At 29.5% G+C, this 10,898-nt stretch overlaps 1 protein-coding gene across 1 annotated transcript; it reads left to right on the top strand.

Moving 5' to 3' along the window:
* The first annotated feature begins 4,561 nt into the window (after positions 1-4,561).
* Positions 4,562-9,129, top strand: LOC106762709 (DUF21 domain-containing protein At1g47330). Its single transcript, XM_014646746.2, has 12 exons — positions 4,562-4,929; positions 5,017-5,093; positions 5,234-5,317; positions 5,400-5,513; positions 5,769-5,855; positions 6,071-6,210; positions 6,295-6,382; positions 7,018-7,091; positions 7,206-7,390; positions 7,797-8,020; positions 8,431-8,477; positions 8,653-9,129. Exons 1-12 carry the CDS (start codon positions 4,752-4,754, stop codon positions 8,828-8,830), a joined length of 1,476 nt encoding a protein of 491 aa, XP_014502232.1. The 5' UTR covers positions 4,562-4,751; the 3' UTR covers positions 8,831-9,129.
* Positions 9,130-10,898: the final 1,769 nt, after the last annotated feature.

The raw sequence follows: 10,898 nt of genomic DNA, 5'->3' as shown, positions 1-10,898 counted from the left end.
CATTTTTTAACTGAGTTTTATTTTTAAAATGTATAAATATTTATTTATTTTTTATAAATAATTAAAACTTAACCCATACTCATATACAAATATACTGAAAAAATTCGGATCAAAATATATAACTCTAGTTATTTTAAATTTATATATTAGGGATCAATTTATATACCGGCTAAAGCCCTAGGTAGGTGTCATCAAATTCAAGTTTTAGGCATCACGCTAATATTATAATCACATATTAAAAGGTAAATACCAAATTAAAATAACTATGATTTACCTGTTACATTATTGGTATATTGTCTTAAATTAACTTCGGACACTCCTTAAATATTCTTACTTATATCACTTATTTTCGATATAAGAAACCCTCGTATTTAATTTTTTTTTCATTCATAGATTACTCATCTGAAATGGGAACTATATGTTCAAATACTACTGTGAGTCATCCGATAAAAAATAATATTTCTTATATAAGACTGCAAATCTAATTTGATACCATTTTTATGAGAAAAACTATAACTTCTTCAATGATACATAACAAATTTATTAAATTGTTCTACATATCTTAAATTAACTATTCATTTGTGTAGTGTATTTTTATTTTTTATTATTATTTTATTCTTCATATATATTATTTTTGGATGTTAGATTTTACTAAATATCACTCATATTCTCTTTACCATAAATCTCACATAAAAAAATCACTTTTATAGTTCTTCATTGTCCATACATGTATAAGAATGTTGTTATAAGGCGTGTTGATACATTCTATAATTTTTGTTTTCAGCTGTTCACTTGTATTAGTGTTATAGATCACGATATTTTGATAAATTTTTTTAATAATTTTTTGATAAGAAAATATGTGTTATCATTTTATTAATTTGTTTGAATTTATATTTAAAAAAATATTTGAAATAGATTAATCATAAACTACTACATCACATATATATTGTGAAAATGTTATTAAAAAAAAAAATTCAGTGATATTAGGTTTGTTGCATCTATTCACTGGCTACTTTCTGATATAGAATGAATCACACTATATTCACTCATCTAACTCACTATGAGATTCTTAGGTTAGGGACATCTTCTTTTGCATCCATTCTCAACTCACGTGGGAATCATAAAACGAATTTTCAATATGTCAATTAAATCACACCAAAATTATTCCATTTCCATTTTTCTTTATCATTAATACATTTTTATTTTATTTATTATCTATTACCTTAAACTAAATGAAATATAAAACTATATGATCTAACAATATTCAAATCTTATATCATTTAAAAGTCAGTTTAAATATTTCTTTTTTTTTCATCTTTTAAAATACCTTTTAAAAATAAAATCGTGATTAATGAAATTCTAGAAAACATTTTTCTCAACTCAAAAATATATATTTTTACCACATCCTAGAGCCTTACTTTATTATATTATATGATTTCACTTATATTAAAACTATTTGTATGATCGTTTATGCATACAACAAACTCAAGTTGGAAATTTTTAGTTTAGTTAAAGAAAACTAATATTTTAATCCACATAAATATTTTACATTTGGTATTATTCTTTTTAACTTTTTTCTAAAAAAATATAAAAATTTAGTTTTTTATAATCATTTTATCTTATATTATGTATTACTCTCAGCTAAAAGTTTAAATGAACGCCGAAAACAGATGGGCAAAACCGTCCTTCAACCTCATTCAAATATTTTAATTTAAGAACTAAGACGCAGAAGCCAAGAAATTCGTATCCAAGAGAACCATTTTGCAGGAATGTTATCCCAGGTTACAGTATAAAAATACCTGTAAAATCTTCCTAACTGATAAATATTATTATTTTATTGACTTATAATTTTCTTCTTTTGCTTAATTACAGATTTGTGTGTCAATTGCTAAAAAGATCAAACCATGTGCTCACTGTTCGTATTTATTTTCCATTTTAATATTTTAGGAATAACCTCATACTTATGTCGAATATAAGAGAAAAAAAAATGACATTATGTTGAAAGTTCCGAATCGATTACAGATCAAACTAATTTATAATATATAAATAGAGATAGACTTCATCTTACAAACTAGTATGTGAGAATGAATTAGACTTAAAATTCACTTTCTATTTTATTTTAACTATCTATAATTGTTAGAAAAAAAAACTCCACGAAATAAAGTTTGTAATAAAAAAGTAATAAGCCTTTAATGTGTTTTATTAGATATATCACTCTCTTCTTCATAACTGGCAAATTTTTGTTTATATTTAAATTTTATTTTTAAATTGCTTCAGATAGCGTTTTTTTTTTTTTTTTCAATTACGTAGTTTAATAATTACTCAATACTTGATAATGTATTTTTGCTTCATGTTCAACCAAATAATAATAAAAAAATTCTTACAAAAGTCAATTAAATTTATATTTTCTTAATTTATTAAAAGAATTGGAGTGTTTCTCTTTACAACTCTCCAAATTCTTCCTACACCTTCAAAATTTCAAATTTGTCTTTAGAAAAAATCACCAATGAAGTAAGATTGAATGTTAACCGTAAATATTTATTAACTAAAATAAATGAAACTTCTATATTATTACATCTCTTTTCTTTTTATCTGTTCACTTTATTCACTTACTTCTTCTTTGTTTCCTCATTGATACGTTTTCGTGAATTGGTGGTTCGTGATGGTTTACATTATGGAAGTGGAAGTTGCTTGTTGCAAGATAAAGGTTGTTACAAGTTTGAAATCTTTAATCAATTTTCGAACTCTTTTGATTTTACATTTGGAAAAGATAGAAATCTTTAATCAATTTTCGAAATCTGACGAACTTTTAACCAATTTTTAAAAATTTGAATTTTGAAAACCAGTAAAAGGTGAGACTAATTCTCAAATTTGATTATGTGATTAAGAGATTACAAAATCCCTTTTTTCAATAATTTTATATTTTTAAATTTATTTTTCTTATTCTCATTTTTTATTTATTATTTAATTTTTAATGTGTTGTTAGTTTCGATATTATTATTAGTATTTAGTGAGGAATATTAAGTAATAAGTATGTTTATTGTATAAATTATAATTAATATTATAAAATGGATAATTATTCATTTCATTTGAATTTTAAAATAATTATAAGTTTCATGTTTAAATTTTCTTTTTTTATAAATGAAGTGGCTAAAGGTTATTATATAAATAATTTTACCATCAATTAAATATTCCCATTTAATTAAATAAGTTGGAAGGATTGCATTCTATATTACATTTGTTATAATATAAAAACTAGTTTAATATTTACTTAATACTTAACCATATATTATTTTCTGTTCATGTTCAACCAAATAATAAATACAAATTTTCATAGAAGTAAACTATTTATATTTCTTAATTCATCAAAAGAATTTTGAACCACATTAAAAAGTGAATAAAAAATATACACTACTAAAATACAAGTTCAGATTTAATTATAAAACAAAACAACACAATTAAGATATTGCCCTTTGTTTTATGGAGAGACAGATTAATGAAGTGCTTAACACGTGGGAAGAGTGATAACCACTAATCAGTAATAATATAATTAATTGGTGCTTATATCTCTGACGACCAAAGTGTGGAGAACCTTTTACAAGCATTTGTAGAAATAAGATAAAACAAATAAAAAAATATGTCTAAACGTTTTAGTTAATAAAAAATAGGGTTAAATATGTTTTTAATCCTTATACTTTGGGACGATTTTGATTTTAGTCTATTTTCTAACTATGGTACAATTTAGTCCTTCAACTTTAGAAAACTCTGCTTTTAGTCTTTTTTACCATTTTTTTAATTTTATTTGTTGTTTCAAACATGTTTCATTATAGCATTTAGATTGTTTGCACTGACACATTTTTGCTTCAATGTTAACTAAAAAACGTGCTTGAAACAACAAATAAAGTTTAAAAAAAAATGGTAAAAAAGACTAAAACCAGAGTTTTATAAAATTGAAGGACTAAATTGTATCATAGTTTGAAAATAGACTAAAACAAAAATCGCCCCAAAATATAGGGACTAAAAACATATTTAACCCTAAAAAATATTATTATTTTAGCGAAAGTCTTTCAGATGGATTCAATTTTTTTTTCCATGTTCTTTTAAACAATATATTATTCTAAAATTCCCTCTATATGATTGATATTTGTATATTACAATAAATCTTATATTAAAAAAGTACTGTTATAATTTATAGCATTATATTTTAATTTTAAGTTATTATTACTTATTTTAAAAAATTATAATTTCTGGACTTTTAAATTCCACCACCATTGTGGTGGTCTCTATCTATTTTTGTGTATATTTTTGGTTAATCTCACACAATAAATAATGTCACTACAGGAACTTATTGAAGTAACTTGTTCATTTATGTTTTTCCATTTTAGGTTTTAGTTCGAGAATTAAGTTTTCGAGAGGAAGTAAAAGCAGGAGAAAAGTGACACGAGTCAGCCTTTGAATTGGGAAAACCAGTCAACTAGCACTGTAATAATAAAGAAACGAATTAGGTATTTTCATCATTATTACCATTTATTATTATTTTTATACCATGTACATACGCAGACACATTATTCTGATGTAAGAAACACAACAACTCTCGAAAGCGCAAAACAGTGAAGGAAAAAGCTGATCACATCAGCATCGCCTAACCTCTGACCTTAAAATAAGAGAACACCAACAACCTTGGCGTTGTGCAGTGCTCTCTTTGTAGTTAGTGTGTGTGTGTGTGAGAGAGAGAGTGTCTTCTCAGAGAGATGGCGGCGGAGATACCGTGCTGCGGGACAAAGTTCTCATTGTACGTGTTGGTGATCGTAGGATTGGTCTGCTTCGCGGGCTTAATGGCTGGTCTCACTCTCGGACTCATGTCTCTCGGACTCGTCGACCTCGAAGTTCTCATGAAATCTGGCCGTCCTCAGGATCGAATTCACGCTTGTCCGTACCATCCCCTTTTCCGCCTTTGCACAATTCTAATTTAGTATCACTCCTTCGTATTCATCGTTTTTTCTTCTTTCTTTGCAGCGAAAATTTATCCAGTGGTTAAGAATCAACATCTTCTGCTTTGCACACTTCTAATTGGAAACTCCTTAGCCATGGAGGTATTGTCAATGAACCAATTTAACCTTTCTTTATAATAATAATAATAAATAACTAATAATAGTAATATAACAATAATAATAATAATAATAATTATTATTATTATTATTATTATTATTGATTTTAACGTTTCTATTTTTAGGCTCTTCCCATTTTTCTTGATTCACTGGTGCATCCTGCTGCTGCAATCTTGATTTCGGTCACTCTCATCCTCATGTTTGGAGAGGTAATTATTGATCAGTGTCATATGGATAATCGAAGTTGGACTGTTTTGTTGAGTGAGGTTCCCTGTTCTATGATTTGTGCAGATATTGCCGCAGGCAATTTGCACAAGATATGGATTGACAGTTGGAGCAACGCTGGCTCCATTTGTTCGTGTTCTTCTTCTTGTTTTCTACCCGGTTTCTTATCCAATCAGCAAGGTATGCTTATCGATTGCTACCACTGCAAGCTGTTAGTGAAGGGTTGAATGACATGTTTGGATGTGAGGAGTTTGAAATAGGGAATCACAGTTGAAAGTGAAAGCTGTAATTTTAAGTTTCTGAAAAACACATCTAAAATGGGGAACCAGTCACGCTATTTTACACTATAATGTATCTGAAAGGGGATATGCATGTCAAAAACTGTATGATAACTGTATTAAAAGAAAATTCTGATGGAGGTTGTTATGTTTTCAGGTTCTTGATTGGATGTTGGGTAAAGGACATGCTGCCCTTTTGAAGAGGGCAGAGCTCAAGACTTTTGTGAACTTTCATGGAAATGAGGTGTTTGTGTTTAATATATATAATTGAAAATTTGGAGATCCAAGTTTTAGAGGATTTATAAAAGTTTTGCCTTTATATTCATTTGAATGCTTTAAGACGTGCTTGTATAATATTTTGAGCGTGGGTTTCAAATTTATAATATGTCCTAGTTATTTCAGTATCATACCATTTTGTGCTCTCGTGTAACATGGATACGTGATTGTTTTCATTTCTAGGCCGGTAAAGGAGGAGATTTAACTCATGACGAAACAACCATCATTACTGGGGCACTTGAGTTGACAGAAAAGACTGCAAAAGATGCCATGACTCCCATATCAAAGGCATTTTCCCTTGATCTGGATGCAACTCTAAATTTGTGGGTTTGTGAATTCTTTATGTTCTCTCCACTATTCTCATATCTTCTTTTGTTCTAATCATGTCCTTTGTGTCTGCACTGAAGGGAGACACTGAATTCGATAATGACAATTGGTCATAGTAGAGTTCCAGTTTATGCAGGAGAGAAAACTAATATTATTGGACTTGTTCTGGTAATTTCTCTGATTTTCTTCCGTTTCAGATTTTGTAAATAGATGCACAGGATTATAGATGCCTAGTTGATAACGTCCATAATTAATGCCTGTTATAACTCTTGTAATCATATTGGATGACTTGATATTCTGGTGAATATTATTGACTCAAAGTTTCATTTATTTGTTTGGTTTTATAAGTTGGTGCTTTTTGGCTACGTCAAATGGTAACAATATCATACTATTATACTAATTTTTTTCCTTTACTGTTATAATGGTTGTTCGGGTAAAATGCATGAGAAATATGTAAATCTGATCTTTAGGCAGAAGTTTTACGACCAAATGAATGCAAAAGTTTGTAAGGATTGTGTCAAGCTTGAGTGAGATCTTCTATCAGACCTGATTATGATTACTGTTTATGACATACGTAGTAATAGATTGCGGTGTAACTGATATATAATAGAACTTTACTGTCAAATGATTCCGGAATAAAATAGATTGTTTGCGGGAGAAATGGTAAAAAAGAGGAAATCCTGCACTTTCATCCCTATTGTGTCGCTTAACGATAACAAAAACATCAGCCTTAGCCCACCGGATATGCACGATTATGCCACTCATTCTTTGTTAGTTAATCTTCGGTCCACTTTTATGCGTAGGTGAAAAATCTCTTTATGGTTGATTCAAAGGCTGCAGTTCCTCTAAGAAAAATGGTCATCAGAAAAATTCCTCGGTAATCCTTTTTCACACATGAAATGAGATACACTATCCTTACATACGAACTAGATCGCATGTGTATGGTTGATGCTTGCCATTACAAGGTAGTCATTATTTCTTCATCCTGCAGTGTTTCAGAGAACATGCCTCTGTATGATATTTTGAACGAATTTCAGAAGGGTCATAGTCATATTGCAGTAGTGTATAAGGATCTGAACAGTAAAAGTGAGGCCCCAAAGAAGGTTAAAGATGGAGAACAGCATGATCTCAGGGACAACTATAAGAACAAGGGAGAGAATGCACCCTTGGATAAAGGTAGAGATTGAAATAAAAGTAGAATAAATTTCAGTTTCTTTGGTGAGTATGTGCTTTCTAAATATTATGTGTGGTTTGCAATTTGTTGAACTCTTAAAGCAGGATATGGTAAACTGTACTTTAGTTCCTCTGAAAGTGTCATTAATCCTCCTGTTACCTTCCTGGTTATTTGAGGAAGCTTTTATACCTAGAAATTGTCATTTGTGTTCGATATGTGTTTCCTCCTCTGAATCTCTGAAGGTTATTTTCAGAACCATATGGTTTTTTCCTTCAAAATTTTGTGGTTTTCTTTCTGTATGTTTAAATATATTCTCCATTGTATTCTTTAGTATTATGATCCTTTGCGGTTCTCAAGTGAAACTCTTAGTGACTACCTTTTTATACCTCACTGTGGCTGCATATTTAGGTTCTAAATTGGAGTCAGGTGATACTTTGACTACTGCTACTAAGATTGAAGGTGCTCAACAAGCAAAGAAAAGTCCACCAGCAACTCCTGCTTTTAAAAAGCGACATAGAGGGTGTTCATATTGCATCCTGGACCTTGATAATGCGCCCCTGCCAGTATTTCCACCCAATGAAGTGGTTGTTGGTGTTATTACAATGGAGGATGTCATCGAAGAGCTTCTTCAGGTTAGATGCTTTAGTGCATTTAGAATTGGCAGTTTGTGCTCCAAAGTATTTAATCATGTATATTTGTTTTGATATTCTTTTTAGCTTTTTCACCCCTATATTCACCTTTAATTATCTTCTGCCGATGCACAATTAGCCATCACCTATTCCTCCTTGTTTCCACTCAGTACGGATGATTAAGTGCTATTTTTATAGTTAGTTATTGAAGAAGGAACTACTTGATTTCAATTCTGCTGGACTACTTCCCTGTTACATGAAGATGTTTCAAACTGCTAGAATGGGTTGTTTTGTTGCTAGAGCCTTAAGAGCTTCGTATTTACTATTCTTGTTAAGTTGCAGTTTTGCTTCTTTTGCCTTTTAAATTAGCTGTATGGGTTGATTCATCTTCATTAAATCTTTGTGTATTTCAGGAGGAGATATTGGATGAAACTGATGAATATGTCAATATCCATAACAAGTAAGCTCTCAATCGGATTCCTCTTATTTGTCATCTGATGCACACCAGTTTAGTTTGATCAATTTGTTACTAGCTGACGTTACGTGTTCTTCGTATTTGGTTTAGTGAGTAACAAAAATAGATCATTGTTAGCTTATTGAAAGAAGCATATTAAATTGAGTTATTGCAAATGCAGGATAAAAGTTAACATGAATGCTTCAAAGGAGAAGGCTTCTGATGCAAATCTGATGCAACCTTCTCAAGAGGTTCAAGGGCACACACCAACTAATTCAATTTCTACAGCTACTTCTGCAACAGGTTCACCTACCACAATCGATCTAATCTCTGAAAGTGAGTCACTAAGGAATCAATAGTTCATAAAGAATGAGAGAATGACATAGGTTTGTGCTTCTGTTGAAAAGGCAAAGCAGTATATAGTTTCCTCTAAAATTTCCTTGTATTATATTTTGTTAATAACTAATATAGAGAAAGGGCACTAGCCAGACAAAACAGAATGGAGTTTATTTTTTTCACTTTTGATGAAAGCGGAGTGCAAATCTATCACTTTCTAATATCACATCCAATTCTGTTTATTTTTGGAATGTACTAAACATAAAACAGAGGTTTTATGTTTTATGTTATCTTCTATCTCATTTTCGCGAGTTTATCGACTGCTACCTTTGTATAAGATATTTTAATGTTGGATTATTCCACTTGCATGATATCCTAATAAGGTTGTTAATTTGTATTGTAGTGCAAATTCAGAGAGACGAAAAATTTGCATTTTTTGTTGAGCTTTTTTAGTTACCCTCTGTGCCTCTAAAATATACTTATATATACTTATTTTGATATTGTAAAAAATATTTTAAAAAAATAGTATACTAAAAATAATGTATTTTGAAGACATAGGATATGATAGTACAAAAACACTCAACAGAAAAAAAAAATTGTATTTAAAATATAATGATATATACTAATTTTGATGTTTTAAAATATATTAAAAAAATTTAATATAATGAAAAGTAATCTATTTTGAGGACACTGTAGATGACTGGAATGTCCTGCCTAATGCAATTATCTGTGATATGAGAATAATCAACCAAATAAAGGAAATGTTAATAAGCATTAGATTGAAATCAATCATTTGACTTTTTTTTTATGCAAACTAATTCCTCTCTTCATTCAAAATTTACAACCCTCGGACAAATAGTCAATTCACTCGTTTAGCTTTTTATCTTTTTTTTTTTTTTAAATTATGTCTCTTTAATAAAGTAACCATTTATTATTTCTTTTGTTACATTTTTGGGTAAACTTATTTTAAAAAAACTAAAGCAGAAAAATAAGAATACCTCTCTATCATATAAATCATACATGCTCACATTTTATCCATAAAAGGCAGTACATACTTCCTCTTTTATTCATTTCAATCTAACTTGTCATTTTTTTCATGTTATTTAAGTTAATTTAATAACATATTGTAAAGATTAATTTAATAAAACAATGAATCATAATTATGCATGACTTCTTCCAACATATTTGAAGTAAAACTTGAATCCGTTGTAGGTAGTGCCGTTAAAATGGGTCACAACCCGTAGGTCAACCCTGCCGTCACGGGTTCAGGCCGGATTGGGTTTGAAAAATACAATCCACTTATATGCGGGTCAAATTTCAACCCGGCTCATTTAGACCCGGCTCATGCGGGTTGAACCCGTGGTGAGCCGGGTTGACCCACCAACCCACCTACCTAATTTTATTTTTTTAATTTATTATTTTATTTATGAAACCCTAAAAAATAAAATACTTTCTTCACTCACTATGTATACCAAAAAAGTAACATCTATTCTCACAAATCACTCTCACGGTACTTACTCTCATTTGACGACGGTGCTCTCACTCTCGCTTCACTCAAATTATTCAAGGAGCAGGTAAAGCACCCTTCCTTTTTTCTTCTCTTTTCTCCACATTTTTGTTTCCTCACTTCTCTTTCTTTTTTTTTTTCAAAAACCCTATAGTGAAAAAAATAGGGGTTTGCGAATTTGTTTTTTGTTCTGGGGGATTTGAAGACATGAAATGATTTTTTCATGTTCTGCCATGTGTGTATCAGATTTTGTTCATTTTATTTAAATGATTTGAGTATACATTATTTGAACAAGCTCTTTTTGATATCTTTGAATTTGGAAAATCATGTTACAGATTAAACTATTAATTTTTTGTTGATGTTGTTGAGTACTGTTTCTCTTTTTTTTTACTAATATTTTTTTATTGATTGTCGGAATTTTTCTGATATTAGAAAAACTTTTATTAGTGAATTTGGAGACATAAGAACAAGAGTCAAGGCTTACAACAAGAACTTTTTTTTTACTAATATTTTTTTATTGATTGTCGGAATTTTTCTGATATTAGAAAAACTTTTATTAGTGAATTTGGAGACATAAGAACAAG

The sequence above is a fragment of the Vigna radiata genome, chromosome 5 (assembly GCF_000741045.1).
Source record: "Vigna radiata var. radiata cultivar VC1973A chromosome 5, Vradiata_ver6, whole genome shotgun sequence".
Taxonomy (NCBI): Eukaryota; Viridiplantae; Streptophyta; class Magnoliopsida; order Fabales; family Fabaceae; genus Vigna; species Vigna radiata.
This window is presented reverse-complemented; position numbering and strand designations above follow the sequence as displayed.